Source organism: Aspergillus brasiliensis (assembly GCF_001889945.1).
Source record: "Aspergillus brasiliensis CBS 101740 unplaced genomic scaffold ASPBRscaffold_10, whole genome shotgun sequence".
Lineage (NCBI taxonomy): Eukaryota > Fungi > Ascomycota > Eurotiomycetes > Eurotiales > Aspergillaceae > Aspergillus > Aspergillus brasiliensis.
In genome coordinates this window covers 630931-644728 of record NW_027137451.1, presented here as the reverse complement: position 1 = coordinate 644728, position 13798 = coordinate 630931, and the positions used below count along the sequence as shown (strand labels likewise).

At 50.6% G+C, this 13798-nt stretch overlaps 7 protein-coding genes and 1 non-coding gene across 8 annotated transcripts; 5 read left to right on the top strand and 3 right to left on the bottom strand.

Annotated features, from left to right (window-relative positions):
* Positions 1-826: 826 nt before the first annotated feature.
* ASPBRDRAFT_198159 (putative endosomal sorting complex protein TSG101) lies at positions 827-2747 on the top strand (the record flags this gene model as incomplete). Its single annotated transcript, XM_067621177.1, has 4 exons — positions 827-880; positions 933-1041; positions 1106-1344; positions 1401-2747. The coding sequence occupies 4 exons, from the start codon at positions 827-829 to the stop codon at positions 2745-2747; spliced, it is 1749 nt and encodes a 582-aa protein (XP_067476753.1).
* Positions 2748-2756: 9 nt separating this feature from the next.
* Positions 2757-3722, bottom strand: ASPBRDRAFT_45848 (uncharacterized protein). The gene is made up of 2 exons (XM_067625495.1): positions 3582-3722; positions 2757-3495 (listed from the first exon to the last, which is right to left on the bottom strand). Exons 1-2 carry the CDS (start codon positions 3704-3706, stop codon positions 3096-3098), a joined length of 525 nt encoding a protein of 174 aa, XP_067476752.1. The 5' UTR covers positions 3707-3722; the 3' UTR covers positions 2757-3095.
* Positions 3723-4854: 1132 nt separating this feature from the next.
* ASPBRDRAFT_198157 (uncharacterized protein) lies at positions 4855-5764 on the top strand (the record flags this gene model as incomplete). The annotated part of the gene is made up of 2 exons (XM_067621176.1): positions 4855-5028; positions 5099-5764. The coding sequence occupies 2 exons, from the start codon at positions 4855-4857 to the stop codon at positions 5762-5764; spliced, it is 840 nt and encodes a 279-aa protein (XP_067476751.1).
* An 804-nt stretch (positions 5765-6568) lies between these two features.
* Positions 6569-7726, top strand: ASPBRDRAFT_209069 (uncharacterized protein). The gene is made up of 2 exons (XM_067621851.1): positions 6569-7442; positions 7512-7726. Exons 1-2 carry the CDS (start codon positions 6640-6642, stop codon positions 7594-7596), a joined length of 888 nt encoding a protein of 295 aa, XP_067476750.1. The 5' UTR covers positions 6569-6639; the 3' UTR covers positions 7597-7726.
* Positions 7727-7806: 80 nt separating this feature from the next.
* ASPBRDRAFT_t207 lies at positions 7807-7878 on the top strand. The gene has a single exon. It is a non-coding gene; the product is annotated as a tRNA-Arg (tRNA).
* A 203-nt stretch (positions 7879-8081) lies between these two features.
* ASPBRDRAFT_657463 (uncharacterized protein) lies at positions 8082-9712 on the top strand (the record flags this gene model as incomplete). Its single annotated transcript, XM_067628580.1, has 5 exons — positions 8082-8326; positions 8419-8756; positions 8824-9131; positions 9188-9353; positions 9406-9712. 5 exons carry the CDS (start codon positions 8082-8084, stop codon positions 9597-9599), a joined length of 1251 nt encoding a protein of 416 aa, XP_067476749.1. The 3' UTR covers positions 9600-9712.
* A 56-nt stretch (positions 9713-9768) lies between these two features.
* Positions 9769-10396, bottom strand: ASPBRDRAFT_32336 (uncharacterized protein; the record flags this gene model as incomplete). Its single annotated transcript, XM_067623006.1, has 2 exons — positions 9769-10197; positions 10259-10396. The coding sequence occupies 2 exons, from the start codon at positions 10394-10396 to the stop codon at positions 9769-9771; spliced, it is 567 nt and encodes a 188-aa protein (XP_067476748.1).
* Positions 10397-10871: 475 nt separating this feature from the next.
* Positions 10872-12390, bottom strand: ASPBRDRAFT_130684 (indoleamine 2,3-dioxygenase; the record flags this gene model as incomplete). Its single annotated transcript, XM_067618250.1, has 2 exons — positions 10872-12047; positions 12100-12390. 2 exons carry the CDS (start codon positions 12388-12390, stop codon positions 10872-10874), a joined length of 1467 nt encoding a protein of 488 aa, XP_067476747.1.
* Between the last annotated feature and the right edge of the window lie 1408 nt (positions 12391-13798).

The window sequence follows — 13798 nt, the reverse complement described above, 5'->3', positions numbered from 1 at the left end:
TCCTGGAGTAAATAGTCTCAGGTTCATTCGTTGGGTTGCTTATGTGTTATCCTACACGAGATACGTCTGGGCTGAAACAACCTGGCAAACCTAGATGATAGATAGGTTATACGTAACTCTTGCAAAGTTGTGAGTGCTGTCGGGATTCCCATCAAGTTAATAATAGTAGTATCATCAACAAGAATCTTGTTATTTTTGCAGCATCAGCTGTGTGTGCTTAGTATTGACTCACCAAGATTAGAGTACCTGTAGAGCTTTTATACTCGTTTCGACTTTGTCCCTAACTAATACTGTCATACTACTGTTCGAGGGAAGAATGGAATGCCACACTATGAGGCGAGTCAGTAGAGGGAGGCAGAGCCGACTTTGTAGCAACCTATAGAAATTCCGACCATAAAAAAAAAAATAACGCATGACTGTGAGGTAGTGGGAAGCCACGCCTTTGGTAGGAACGAGTAGTTGTATTGATGATCAAGATGATACCTGTGATGCCACCCGCTAGTTCTCTAGCTAGTACTCTCTCCCTATGATCTTTCACCTCCAACCGCAGCACGCAAACCTCCCACTACATTATAACTTCCATCAATTGTCTCTACGTAGTAATTAGACTATTAGCAACTTATTGAAGAATCATAGTCCCGCTACGTTAGTATCTTCAAGGGTATAGATCAATATGTCAGCGGGAGAACCTGCGGGGAACTGCCGCGGCGGTGGAGCGAGGCTGCGAGGCACCAAGAATGTTAGTTCCACCTTAGCTTAGTCGTGCTCCGACTCCAACTCCAACTCCATCCCACTTCTCCCACCATGCGCCTTCGCCTCCTCCGAAATGGCTGCTGTGCCGCAAAGGACGCTTAACTGGCTGTACAGTGTCCTGATCAGGGTAGCTAATCACCAAACACAGACTCCTACAGTCTTCCACTGACAAGGAGTAGGACCACTACGATCCCCGACAAACCTACCAGGACCCCAACCGCACCTACTATGATGTAGCCAATGTGCTCGGTCAATACCCTTCGCTGGGCCCCCGCACTGAAGTTTACAGTATGTCCTCTTTGCTGCGATCTTGCTGCGCTTGACTGATTATGTTGTTTCTTTGACTTTCCAGCATACGAGAACGGTTTCTCCGCCCTCCTCCTTCAACTGACCGGCACGTTGCCCGTGACGTTTCGCGGCACCGTTTACAAGTTTCCCATCACACTATGGATCCCAAACACATACCCCAAGGAACCACCATTGGTCTATGTGACGCCAACACAAGACATGGCCGTTCGTGTAGGTCAGCATGTCACCCTGGAAGGGAGGGTGTATCATCACTACCTGGCACACTGGGCTGAGGCGTGGGAGGTTAGTCATTGTGCACTCTGAATGCGCATGTTGTTATCGCTGACGCGAGAGCTTAGCGATCATCTCTGATTGATTTCTTGATGATACTTCGTGAGGTCTTTGCCAAGGAGCCGCCGGTGAAATACAAACAGCAACAGCCTGTGCAGCCGCGACCGCCGCCAGCGCAGGTACAGGCGCAAGCACCTCCTCTCCCCCCTCTGCCCCCGGAGCTCGATACCACAGTCAATCGGCCCTCGCCTACCCATAGCGCTCCAAATGCTTCTCCGCAAGTAACTGCTCAAGTGCCGCCACCGCCGCCCCCCAAACCCGGGCAGACACCTGAGCCACAACCACAGCGCACTCCGTCAGAGCGATACTCGTCTCCCCCTCCGCTACCCCCACTGCCACCGAAGGAGCATGATTCCAGGCGGCTATCGATGCAACCACAAGCAAGCATTGGTAGTCCTATGAACAGACCGCAGTACCTACCGGAGCGCAGTCAAGTCCCTGCAGTGGCACTGGGACAGCATCAGCTACCCCGACAGCCGCCGCACGTCGCCCAGTCGACACCGGCATACCGAACTGGGCCAGCGCAGTTCCAGCCATTGAACGGCACCCCAGTTACTCGTCCAGATGACCCCAGTCGTGGGCTTCCGCAACGAAACTCCTCTTACTATCCCGTACAACAAGCCCCTCCTGCAGGCTATCAGCGACCCCCGCCACAGCAGGTCCCACCGCAAGCGTCACCACATGCTGGAATCCAGCAGGCGCAGCAACAAGCTCCACGCCCCAGGGCAGAGACGCCAGATCTTCTTACCTCTCCATTTGAAGTCGAGCTCCCCTCGTTCGCACCCACCGGGCCGGCGCCCCCAATTCCACCCAACCCCGAGAAGGACGCCCTTTTACGGGCCGTCTCTAAGACTCTCGCTGAAACTCTTCAAACAAACGTTTCACAGTCCGAGACTGCCGCTCAATCCTTGATTTCTCAATCCCACTCGCTGCATGCGGCCATTGCTACGCTTCAGGGCGAAGTATCGTCGCTCAACACACTCAATGCGACTCTTCAATCGAACACGTCGACCCTGCAACAATCTCTCATGCGCGCAGACGGCGTTATCGCCGATGCGCAAAGCCGTATATCCTCATCGGCCCCTTCGTCCAGCACCGATCCTGTCGCCTCGGGACTTCCACCAATCGACGAAGTTCTCGTCGCTCCGACCGTTGTCGGCAAACAGTTGTACGACTTGGTTGCGGAAGAACGCGGTATTCAGCAAGCAATCTACGCCCTCCAAGCTGCGCTGGTTAAGGGTGTCATTGGGGTTGAGACCTGGTCCCGTCACACGCGTGGCCTTGCGCGAGAGGCGTTCTTGAAACGGGCTTTGATACGGAAGATCGGGAAAGGTATGGGACTGGAAGTGCATTGATGTTACGATGATGCGATTACTACTTTTGTTTTGCGTGGTCTATGTAGACGGATCTGTAGATAGATACCCATAAGGTCAATACATGTATGGCCAGACAATGTACATAGCTTAGGTGCATCCGTAGTAGACCTTGGTATGAAGTAGCAACTGATCCGTACGAGTTTGCCAATTAGCAACAGACAAAGCAAGATGAACTAGGAGACAAAGAAACAATGAACCTTACTTCCACATACAACTACCCTAGTAAACATCATCTTCAGCAAACCCCATATTCCATTCATCTCCAACTATCTCCATATTATCTTCATAACCATCCATACATCCACATACCCCCTTAATATCAATCTACTACACCACAACCCCCAGCCCAACAACAACAGCACCCACCACCCAAGCTCCCATCCCCCTCACATCCAAACTCACCACCTTATTCCCACCACTCGACTTCGTCTCCTCCGCAGCCTTCGCCTCACCAGCTCCCGCACCCGTCCCCGTCGTCGCCGAAATCTGCCTCTTCACCTCGGCAAAATAATTCTGCACATCCGTCGGCAGCGCCTTATACCACTCGGGCGTATTCCCAGCGCTGAACTCACTCGCCAAGGCGACGCGTTTCGCGGGCACGAAGAGCTGCGCGAGTGCCGTGGGCGGAACGGCTGTTATGACTTGATGCACGACGGCGTGTGGGGGTGGGGATACGCTCTCGAGGTTGGGGAGAGGTTGGGTGCGTGTTGCTCCGGAGGTAGGTTTTCTGTAAGTAGTATTAGTATATTAGTAGTATATAACATAGGTTTTTGGTCATGGTGAGTGGGTGTTGGGTATGAGGGAGGTACGAACAAGGCTTGCGCGAGAGCGGCGAGGTTGCTGTCGTCGAGGTTCACGTTGGGGATGGGTTCCGGGGCGCAGATGGCTGTGGTGGCTAGGAGGGTTGGGAGGAGGAGTAGGAAGGATGGGAGGTGCATTTTGATTGTATTTTTTATTAGTATATTTTTGTTGGGTGTTTGGAGGGTGGGTGTTGGAGGTGTAGTAAGTAGTAGAAGGAGAGGTACTTGGAGGATGGACTGTAGGTAATAGTATAACGGACGGGATGGACAGTTAGGGTGCAGGTGTAGGTGCAGACACCATCATATGCTTGGGACTGGCTCACTTGGACCGAGATCCGATGTGAGGGGATGAACGGATGGGGATCGTCGTGGAGAGAGGGATCTGCAGGCCAGGGGAACTTCTGAAGCGTAGTCTGGACTCTTAGTTCGAGACTCATTTTTAGAGTTGGGATTGTCCCATGCTTTGGGGGATAATGAGGGCCTATTGTGGATAGGAGTTATAATAAGGGTTATTGTGATGGAATGGGCTAGACGTTAGGTGGGTATAGGTTACAAATTAGAGGATATTTTATTTTAGGTCTACTCATCGCCATCGGATGAGTGTAACACGGATCCTTCACGCAGTTAAGCTAGCTTCAGTATAATAAATGTCGGATTTTGTATGTCTGAGTAAGTGGATGATTTCTTGAGGGTTGAAGACTCTAAGAGTCGACAATATGATGTGACTCCTAGGCCAATTTGTTTCATCGGCCATTGTCTATGTTTAGTGACGGGCAGATAGGGCCATATCATCTATAACTTGTCTTCCATGCATGAAGTCTATGATTACCCTGTGAGACATACTGCCATCTACTTGGTACAAGGACCTCCAACAAAGGAATGATCAAAGGCGCGAGTCCCAATCAATGGGAGATATCGTCACGGCTCCCCCTTTGTGGTGGACGGTACCTTACCTTGCCGAAAACTACCATTCTGTCATTGAAGAGTCTGATAGTGCATTGAAGGGTCTATTTCTATGGCATCAATCACAGATAAACTGCAACAGCGCCAATGCACGACGTGAGGTACCGACAAGATGGACATCTTGCCAGACATCCCTTCAGAATGTCAAATCATGGCTGAAAAACCGCGGGACTTTCCAGCAAATCTCCAACAACAAAGAAAGACATAGAGAGGAATGCTTCGAGGCCAATCAACGTTGTGCAACCATAAAAGACCCTCAACATCCACCAAAGTGTATCCTCAGAAGCAGCACAGGTCCCAGCTGCACTATCCTGTCTACAACTATGGCTACCGCAAATTCTTCGACGGAAGTGGACTGGTTCGAGATGGAACCGGCCAAAAATGGGATGCGGTCAGCCGAAGCGGTTACTATCTGGCTGCAGCACGCCGGAATACCCTGTGCTTTTATTGGAGAGATCGCTTTAAAGTGCTATGGCTTCGTGAGTTCCAACAAGTTGGTAAGTCCTTCATCACATGCTCGTCCATTCAAGAAGAAAGAAGAAGAAACACTAACACAGCAATCTGCAGGGCACCAGCTTGATCGTTGCCGATGAAAAAGTACACGAGGCAGCTCTTATTCTTCTTCTCCGTGGCCTGGAGCGCTGCAGTAAAGGCGGAAATTGCACTTGGGAGGATGATAATCTGACCAATCAATCGTCATCACCTGCATCTTATCATTATCACCTTAATCACGGCCCTCAAGCCGATCCTCCACACTGGTCTGAATCGCTCAATTTGTACAAGAAGTCACAGATTGATCCGACGCTGCCTGATCCTGGACTGGGTGCCCCAGGACCTGACGATTTGAATTACACGGTTGTTACAGACCCTCGGTTGCCGGAATGGGGACGTTGGAAGACCAGTGCGTGTCCTATCCAGATTCTGACACACCCACGATTTGTCGAGACCTTGTTCAACCAGGCAGTCAATTGTAACCCGAAATGGTCTGGTGATAAGCTGGCTCCATGGGAGTGGAAGGTACTCCTTCTGAAAGCCATGCTTGGTGATCCACACCAGCCTGGGCACCTGGTCGCGTTGATCAATGGTCTTGAGGAGCCGGTGCGTCGGTACATTGAGCTCTTCGACGTGAAAGACCTGAAACGCAGCCGAGCATTCATCGATCAGGTGAGGCTTGTATATGAGAACAAGCGGGCGCAAAGGTGCGAGTGTTGTCGAGCGGTGACCTTCTGGTAGACACTTCGTAGAGATAGCTGGTACTAGTGATTTCTATATATAGCTTCTATACTAGTACTCTGTAGTATCGTAGGGTTCAAATCCTGCGGCTGCGAATTCTACAGATATATACTAGAGAAACTGTTGGTTTATCTTTCGAATATATATAAACATACCCCGTGCCAGAAGAAGAGTACACTACTGTAGAATACTATGATATCTATCTATAATTGCCTTCCTTGTTGTCAATTGCTGGTTCGGTCAAGAACGGGCTGATCGATGGAAACACCAAGTATGGACAGTGTCATAAATATAACTTAGAGCAGCGAACAGAGGGACTTACACACACGCAAGTATACTCTTTGCCCAGCTATCTTTCATCTATACCACCACGATACTTCCGGAAGGCCTGGCTTGATCATACATTCAGTGAGAGAGCTGCGTGTTGGCAGTATATGTATGTGTGGATGTAAGCCTGAATCGGATATAGTACAATCAGACACTCCGTCGGAGTACCTGCGGCAAGTAGGGCCATCAGGCTGCAAGATTCGTTATATACAAGATCTATATAATTGATCATATAAACATACTATTGACTAAATATATGCATATTAGCGCTTACAACGACCATTGGCGCCTAAGAAAATGAGCGAGAGCCAATACTTCGTCAATGTGATGGTCACCCCGAGGGACCTAGAATGTTAATCTTGTTGATTGGTGCTCTAAATATAGCAGGGCAAACGTGCGCGGCTACTTTCTATCGTCAATAAAGCGTAGATGCCGCCTCCCACGTCGGATTGCACATATTAACCTTCAAAAGCGTTGGAAAAATTCCACTCAAACATCCCAAGACTAGCAAATCTGCACTTTTATTTGCTAGATTCGGTATCTAAGCGATGAATCTGAATGTCACAACAGCCACTGAAGACACGCTTATTGATCTCTGCATCCAGAGAGGAGAAGAAAATGCATTGGTTGCCGGCATCCACGGAGCAATAGTTGTCAAAGTCACTGACAACATTGTCGCCAAATGGGGATGGACAGTGACTGCAGTTGAAGCAGCCATGCATGAATTTGCGTACAACAGTTTAGACCATGATATCGTTCGCGTACCTCGGATTTATCGTTTCATCCAAGACGACTCAGGACGAGGGTACCTGTTCATGGAATACATCCGTGGACAGAATTTAGCTGACCTAGATATCAATCGTCATGAAGATATCATCTTCCGCGTTGCGAAAATCATCGAGCATCTGGGCCAAATACAAGCACCAGAACAGAAACCCGGTCCAATCGGTGATTGTGGCCCTCGGGGATACCTCTGGGGCGACAATGGTGTGAGGAAAGCCTTCGAATCGGTTACAGATCTGAACAACTGGCTTAACAGGCGTCTGACTCTGAGAAATGACTCTGTTGATCTCAGTCCATACCCGCTTGTTCTATGTCATATGGACCTATGTCGCCGGAATATGGTCCTCGGAGAAGATGGCGAATCGATCTATCTGCTTGACTGGGGCCATGCTGGATTTTTTCCGCGCTTCTATGAAGTAGCAACCCTGTCATGTCTGAACCCCTATGACGGAGACTACGAGGAACCTCTTATAGGAGCCGTCGAATCATTGCTGCAGCTTACAGATGACGAAAAACGCGACATGAAAATGATTCATTTTGCACGTGCAGCAAGCCTGAGATGGTCGTTGTAGGTGAATCAATCACAAGCTATGATTGTGCATTGAAGCTAATTTTATCCCCTTTTCCCTCAATAAAGTCCGGATGAGAACGACAACAACGAAGCGGCCTTTGACCCTGCCACACTGGGGACTCCACCACCCCTCCCAATTGAAGAATTATGAGCTGTTTATAGAGCTCTTCTATATGTTACAAATGTTACAGAACGTCGTGCCGAGGTTGAAGACGTTTGACGAGTCGATTCTACCCATTCTTAGTATACCCTAGAGACATTCAATTATCCTCCAGTCCGACTGGAGTCAGTTGGCTCGTTCTCAGCGTCACCGACAATACTGGCTTATATAGCCATAAATGGTAAATAAAATATATCAGCTGGCCTGCTGGCCCAATGGTAAGGCGCTTGACTACGGATCAAGAGATTGCAGGTTCGAGTCCTGCGTAGGTCAACTTTTTTGCCTCTCGTTGCTCCATCCAGAGAGGGTCATTTTTCTTTTTCTTTTTTTTTTTAAACCAAATGTTGTGGTGGATCTAGTTAGTCTGTCCGCTTTCAGCTTAGCGCCCCCCTGCTTGTAGGTCCGCTCTGTGATTGCTCCGCTTTCATGGATGGATACATTGAGACCGTCAACATCAAATCTATCTTCCAGCAAACATGCTCTCCTCGCTCCTGCGATCATTATCCCCGCTCGGACGGCGCTGGAAACCTCTAGATTTTCCCAACTCGAATTACACCCGAATACCCAATTGGCACCAAATAGAAGAAGAGACTCTCCTCGATTACACCGCCTCACAGTATTATCCCACGCGTATAGGAGAAGTCATTAAGGACCGATATCAAGTCATTGGTAAACTAGGATATGGATCGACTTCAACTGCGTGGCTTGCACGGGACATGGAGTGGGGATATTCAAGATTTTCTTTTTGTCCTTAGTATGTAATTTGTTGAAGGGGATCTAATGCTTACTACTATACACGAATCATCACTGTAGTAACCGTCGTTATGTTATGCTCAAGATATTCGTCCAGGCTTCGTGTATGGGGCAACAAGCCGATGACGAGCTCGATATGTATAGACGCATGGAGCAGTCTGGAAACAAACATCATCCTGGTCGCGATGTGATAAGGACGTTGCTCGATACGTTCTACATTAACGGGCCGGGGGATAAGCATCGCTGTCTCGTGCATCCCCCGTTATGGGAGAGTGTTTTGACCTTTCTGCGTCGGAATCCAGTCGAGAGGTTACCCTCTGTGATCATTGCTGTTTTGCTTCATCGTCTGTTTCTGGCGTTGGATTATCTTCATACGGAGTGTCGGGTTGCGCATACTGGTTCGTAGTCCATATATCTACCCCCCTTTCTGTGACCCTTACGACGTATTTTGGCTTCGTGCAATAGATATCAAAGCCGATAATATCATGTTCGGTATCAACAATGACTCGGTTTTCACTGACATCGAGGAAAATGAACTCCAACGACCCGTTCCGAGGAAAGAGGTTGACGAGGAGAGAATAATATACATGTCCCAGGAACTCAAAGTACCCAAGGGTGTAGGTGGCCCCGTACTCTGCGACTTTGGCTCAGCCATGGTCGTAAATGATGAATACCAGAGGGTATTCATTCAACCGCGGATCTATCGAGCACCGGAGGTGATACTGGGAGTTCCGTGGACGTATAGTGTTGATATTTGGAATGTGGGATGCATGGTATGATAAACCTCCTTACTATGCGGGGACTCTGCTTATAGATGATGCACGGATAGATTTGGGATCTATACGAGGGTGGTTGTTTGTTCACTGGATACGATCCTGTAGATGAGAGGTACCGAAGTCGAGCGCATCTTGCTGAGATGATTAATCTTCTTGGTCCGCCGCCTGATAGTTTGCACGCGCGGGGGGAATTGAGAGATAAGTTCTTTTCGAGTGAAGGTAACTAGTTATACAGTACCAAGTGGAAGTATCCATTGACTGATGAGTATAGATGCTTTCCTCCATCCGAACTTATTGACTGATCGGGTTCCACTTGAAGAGAGGGAGACGACTTTGCAAGGGGAGGCAGAGAGGGAGGCGTTTTTACGTTTTATGCGGAAGATGCTGCAGTGGGAGCCGAGCGAGCGTAGTTCTGCAAGGGAGTTGGCGGAGGATGAATGGATTCATAGTCATATGAAATACTGATTATGATGGTACCACGTCTAACACGATAATACTTCTTGCATCCATATCTTACTACTCTACTGCAACCTACAAAATACAACCCACACAGTAGCAAAAGATCAACAACTCAATTGCGGTATCATAGCATATCATATCAAGTCATCATAGCACATAAGAAATAACGAGGCAATTAGTATCTCTTCTGGACCTCCTGCTCCACACCCCTCTCCCTAACCTTCCCCTCATCATGAACATCTCTCCACTTCTGCTCCTCTTCATCATCGCCCGTCGCCGCAGCAGCCACCTTTCCAACAGCACCCTTAGCTCTGCCCTTCACACCCTCCTGCCAATCCCTGACCTGTCCCTCCGCCTCGGCCTGCTTGCCCGCGGCATTCTGCTCCTGTCCAGCCTTCCTCAGCCCCTCATTTCCAATCAAGTTGCCCAGCGACTCCTTCGCCGAGCCCACCGTTTGGTCCCAGCTGCCGTTGCTGCGCTGAGGGTGGTCTGTGGCAGTGGCGCCCGTGGCAGGGTCTGCAGTAACGGGGCCCAGCTTGGTGAAGTTGTTTTGGCTGGCGGCGTGTTCGGCTTCGCCCTGGGATTGTGTAGCAGTGCCGGAGGACTAGTAGAATATCTCGTTAGATGGAAGTTGTTAGGTTAGAATTGGGAAAGGGGGAACGCACATGAGTGGAGGAGTCGCCGGTCAAAGAGCCAGCGGCGCGTTGAACCATGCCGGTCGCTTGGTCAATGTAGGACTTTACGGTAGAGGTGGTAGTGGCTGTGTTGGTGTTGGTGTTGTTAGAGGAGTCGGTGGAAGACATTGTGGTGGATGTGGATGTGGTTGTTCTTGGTAGTATGGAAGTAGTGATGGTTCTAGTAGAGTAGAATAGAGTAAATTTGATTGTATTGTAGTAGTAATCGAGTTGATTGATATTGTGTTGTGTTGTGTTGATGTTGTGGGTGTATTTATAGATCGAAGGTGGTAGTGAATCTGGGGTACATGACGTCAGGCATCGACGTCATCGCCAGGCACGGCAGCGTCGAAGTGACACCAAAATGGATCCCGCAACAGGAACAAAGGGGCGAACGAGCAAACAATGACGTCCAAATCTCTCATGCATTCATCAGTCTCGTCATAATCAAAGTATTCATCGCTCTATGTACAGTGATCATCCCCCCTTCGTCATCGTTATCGGCTGTCTCAATGCTAGATGGAGAATATCACCGACCCGCTCATTAGTGACTTGATAAACAAACAAAAAACAAAACCATGCCAGCATCTATTTCCATGCAATGCTACCAATGACATATGCCACCCTCGCTATCGTCCGCTGCCCACGTGCCTGACAGTCCTACTACCTGGAGATGTCCATCGTGGTCCTCGTCCACTTTGCTCAGCGCCGCGAAGCTGGACTCCGATGGTCCCGTGCTCAACAACCGACGGGCCCATGCATCGATCGCTGGTTCGCCCGTCTCGTCCCTGGCTTGTTTCAGGAACGGGATCAAGGCTGTTCCACCCGTGCCCCGCAATTTCTTGCTGTCCGGCTTCTCACCGTGTCGGGCGGTCGCCAGGTTAATGGCTCTCTTGGGACTGGTTGCTCGCGCTGGACGACTGGGTCGAGCGTCCCGCGACTGAATGATGATATAGCGGGATACAATCTGGATATGCTTGTCGCGCATCGCCCGAAGCATCGATAGACATGCGTCGTAAGCAATACACAGTGCCTTGTCCGAGCGTCGTGCTTCTACGTACTGTCGGATGTTGGCCACTGCATTAATATGCTCCAAAAAGCGACGGTGCGCCGCAGGCATGTATGTGCGCATCTCCTGAATGAACCCGTGACGAGGCGCCCCGGCAACTCCCTCTTTCTCGTCCTTCACCGGGGAGCTGCTAGGACGGGTCTCCCCGGTCGGACGGTGCTCGATGCCCAGAGCGATGTCGAAGAACTGGATCAATGAGCTCTGGGCGTTGCTACCGCCGCCATACTGCCGATACTCCGGCTGGCCACTCCCATTGTCGTATAGCAGACCGTGAGGAAGGCCAGCATCGGCCATGTTCTTGCTGCCAGCCAAATAGGGCCGGATGCGGTGGTAGAACACGTACGGGTCGCAATGCTCGTACATGCGCTCCAGCAGCGACCCTACCTCGTCCAGCACCTCAGCAAGTCGCTGCAGACATTCGGTAACCACCAAACTGTTTCCAGCCCGGGCCGCAGCGATTGCCTGCAGCACCAGCGGAATCGAAGGTGCTCCACGAGCTTCAATGGCCACTGAGACCAGATAAAACCACTTTTCATCCAAAGACCCCGTGAATGTGTTGACGGTGTCGAGATTACGTAGATCATCAATAGGTTCCTCCGGAAAAATAGGCTTATAGTTCCACAGACACACCCCTGCATAGGTAGCCACGGGTGGCAGGCCCAGGTGCTCGCAGACGTCGAATAAGGGGACGGTCAGCTGAGGCGGGATTTTCTGGTTACCAAAATTAGCTCAGGAACCACTTCACAAGTTTTGTGTTACCTACCTCTGCCGGCTTGCTTCCTCCCCATACATACCCATGCAGCATGAATACCAGTACGACGTAGGCCCTGCGCCACTCGTTCTCGGTCTGAAGATATGATGTAGACAGTGTGGACATATGGTCGACCACCTCCCGGATCCTCCGGCTGGTCAACAGTGCCTGCAGATTGGAAACGACCCACTCCCACTTGGCATAGTAAGGGTCTGGCAAGATCTCAAGAGGTGGCTCCGGAGGGAGAAAGCCATGGTCCGCGGAGATCCCGTAGTCCGCTAATGCTGGAATTGGAGGAAGCATGATGATGAGACGGCTCAGAACAGCCTAAACAACACAATATACGAGTCGGGGTGAATGGAAATGCCCAAGGAGCCAGCGACGACGCCTAATATGAAGGTACTAGATGCTCACGTGCGCGTGGACACCCAGTGAGGGCAGTCAATTTAGGTTCGCTGATTGTCCGGCACTTGACGTCGAGCGGAATAATATGGAAGCTCGGAGGAAGGAGAGGTTCCAGTGCCCGGACGTGAGTCCGGACAATCTCTAGGAAAGCAACAGTCGTGTGACGCACAAACTGCGACAAAGCAGGCGAGATCCCAACCGACCAAGTAAAAGCTGACAAGATCGGACACAAACAGAAGTAGGTGTCGTGTCGGGCCTGTTACGGACGCCTCACAACTGCGATGCAGTCAGGAAAACAAGGCTTCGGTTGATCTTGACCCAGGTCACAGCAAGACAGGCAGGGTACAGAACAGGGGACCAGGCACAAAAAGGCAGCACCAGGTCTGGTAGTTTGTCAGAAAAGTTGAGGTTTGTAAAAAGTCACGGGAACAACCGGATAGATCTGGACACAAAGAGGCGAGATGAGGGGAGGGAAAAGGTAAAAAAAGGGGAAAGAAATTTTGCACCAGCTAAGACCATCGTACAATGGTCCTGTCCCGAAGTTAAATAATCAGCGACCATTTTCACCAGGACTTTTCCCAGGAAAGCCGCGAGGACCGAATAGCCGGACGAGGGAATTAATCAGCCTGGCGACCCAGGGCCAGTCATTCCGCAATAAACGGCGATTGTGTCACCCGGAAACCGTCGACCGAGACGAAACAGGGGGCAGAGCCAGCTGGTCGTGGAGGTAGTATATTCTGTACCCATGGTGAAGGGTAGGACAGTTGACTAGTCCGTGGATGGACAGTGACCAGAAGTCAAGTGGGCCGGACCCAAGCCAGGCCAGACGGGAGAGCAGAGGCGAACATTTTGCCTCTGGAAGAGAGGCAGTGGCTAGGAAGATGACGGGTTGAGACACCGTGGTGTTTGGGGGGAACTGGGTAAATCTTGGTTGCTGAAACCCGTCATATCACCAGAGACGGAGAAGGGAGGCGAAGTTGTTCCCATGGTAAAGTAGATGGGCTCAGCGCATCTGGAGTAGTTGAGGCCCTTGACAAGCGCCAGCGGGAGGACTGGGTGCGAGCGAAAGGGGTGTCCACCGGATTCCAGTAGCCTGAGTGCTAGAGAATGAACCGGGACTGCGTGGGAGGGAAGGCCGAGTGCGAAATCGGGCAGTTAAGCGAGCTTGGGGGCGTATTCGCTCCCACCCACGCCACCCCGTTCGGGTCTGCGGTGAGATGGCCTGCCCCGTGCGGAGGTGCCATCTTATTTCGACTTCCGACCTCGCTGGTTGGACATTGATGATCTGCATGATTTGTCTTTGCCA

Bases quoted from the DNA above. Each gene is read 5' to 3' on its own strand.
- ASPBRDRAFT_45848 (XM_067625495.1), bottom strand. From the start codon at position 3,706: ATGCACCTCCCATCCTTCCTACTCCTCCTCCCAACCCTCCTAGCCACC. The intron at 3,496-3,581 runs GTTCGTACCTCC...TACTACTTACAG, and splicing joins GCCGCTCTCGCGCAAGCCTT to AAAACCTACCTCCGGAGCAA.
- ASPBRDRAFT_209069 (XM_067621851.1), top strand. From the start codon at position 6,640: ATGAATCTGAATGTCACAACAGCCACTGAAGACACGCTTATTGATCTC. The intron at 7,443-7,511 runs GTAGGTGAATCA...CCCTCAATAAAG, and splicing joins GCAAGCCTGAGATGGTCGTT to TCCGGATGAGAACGACAACA.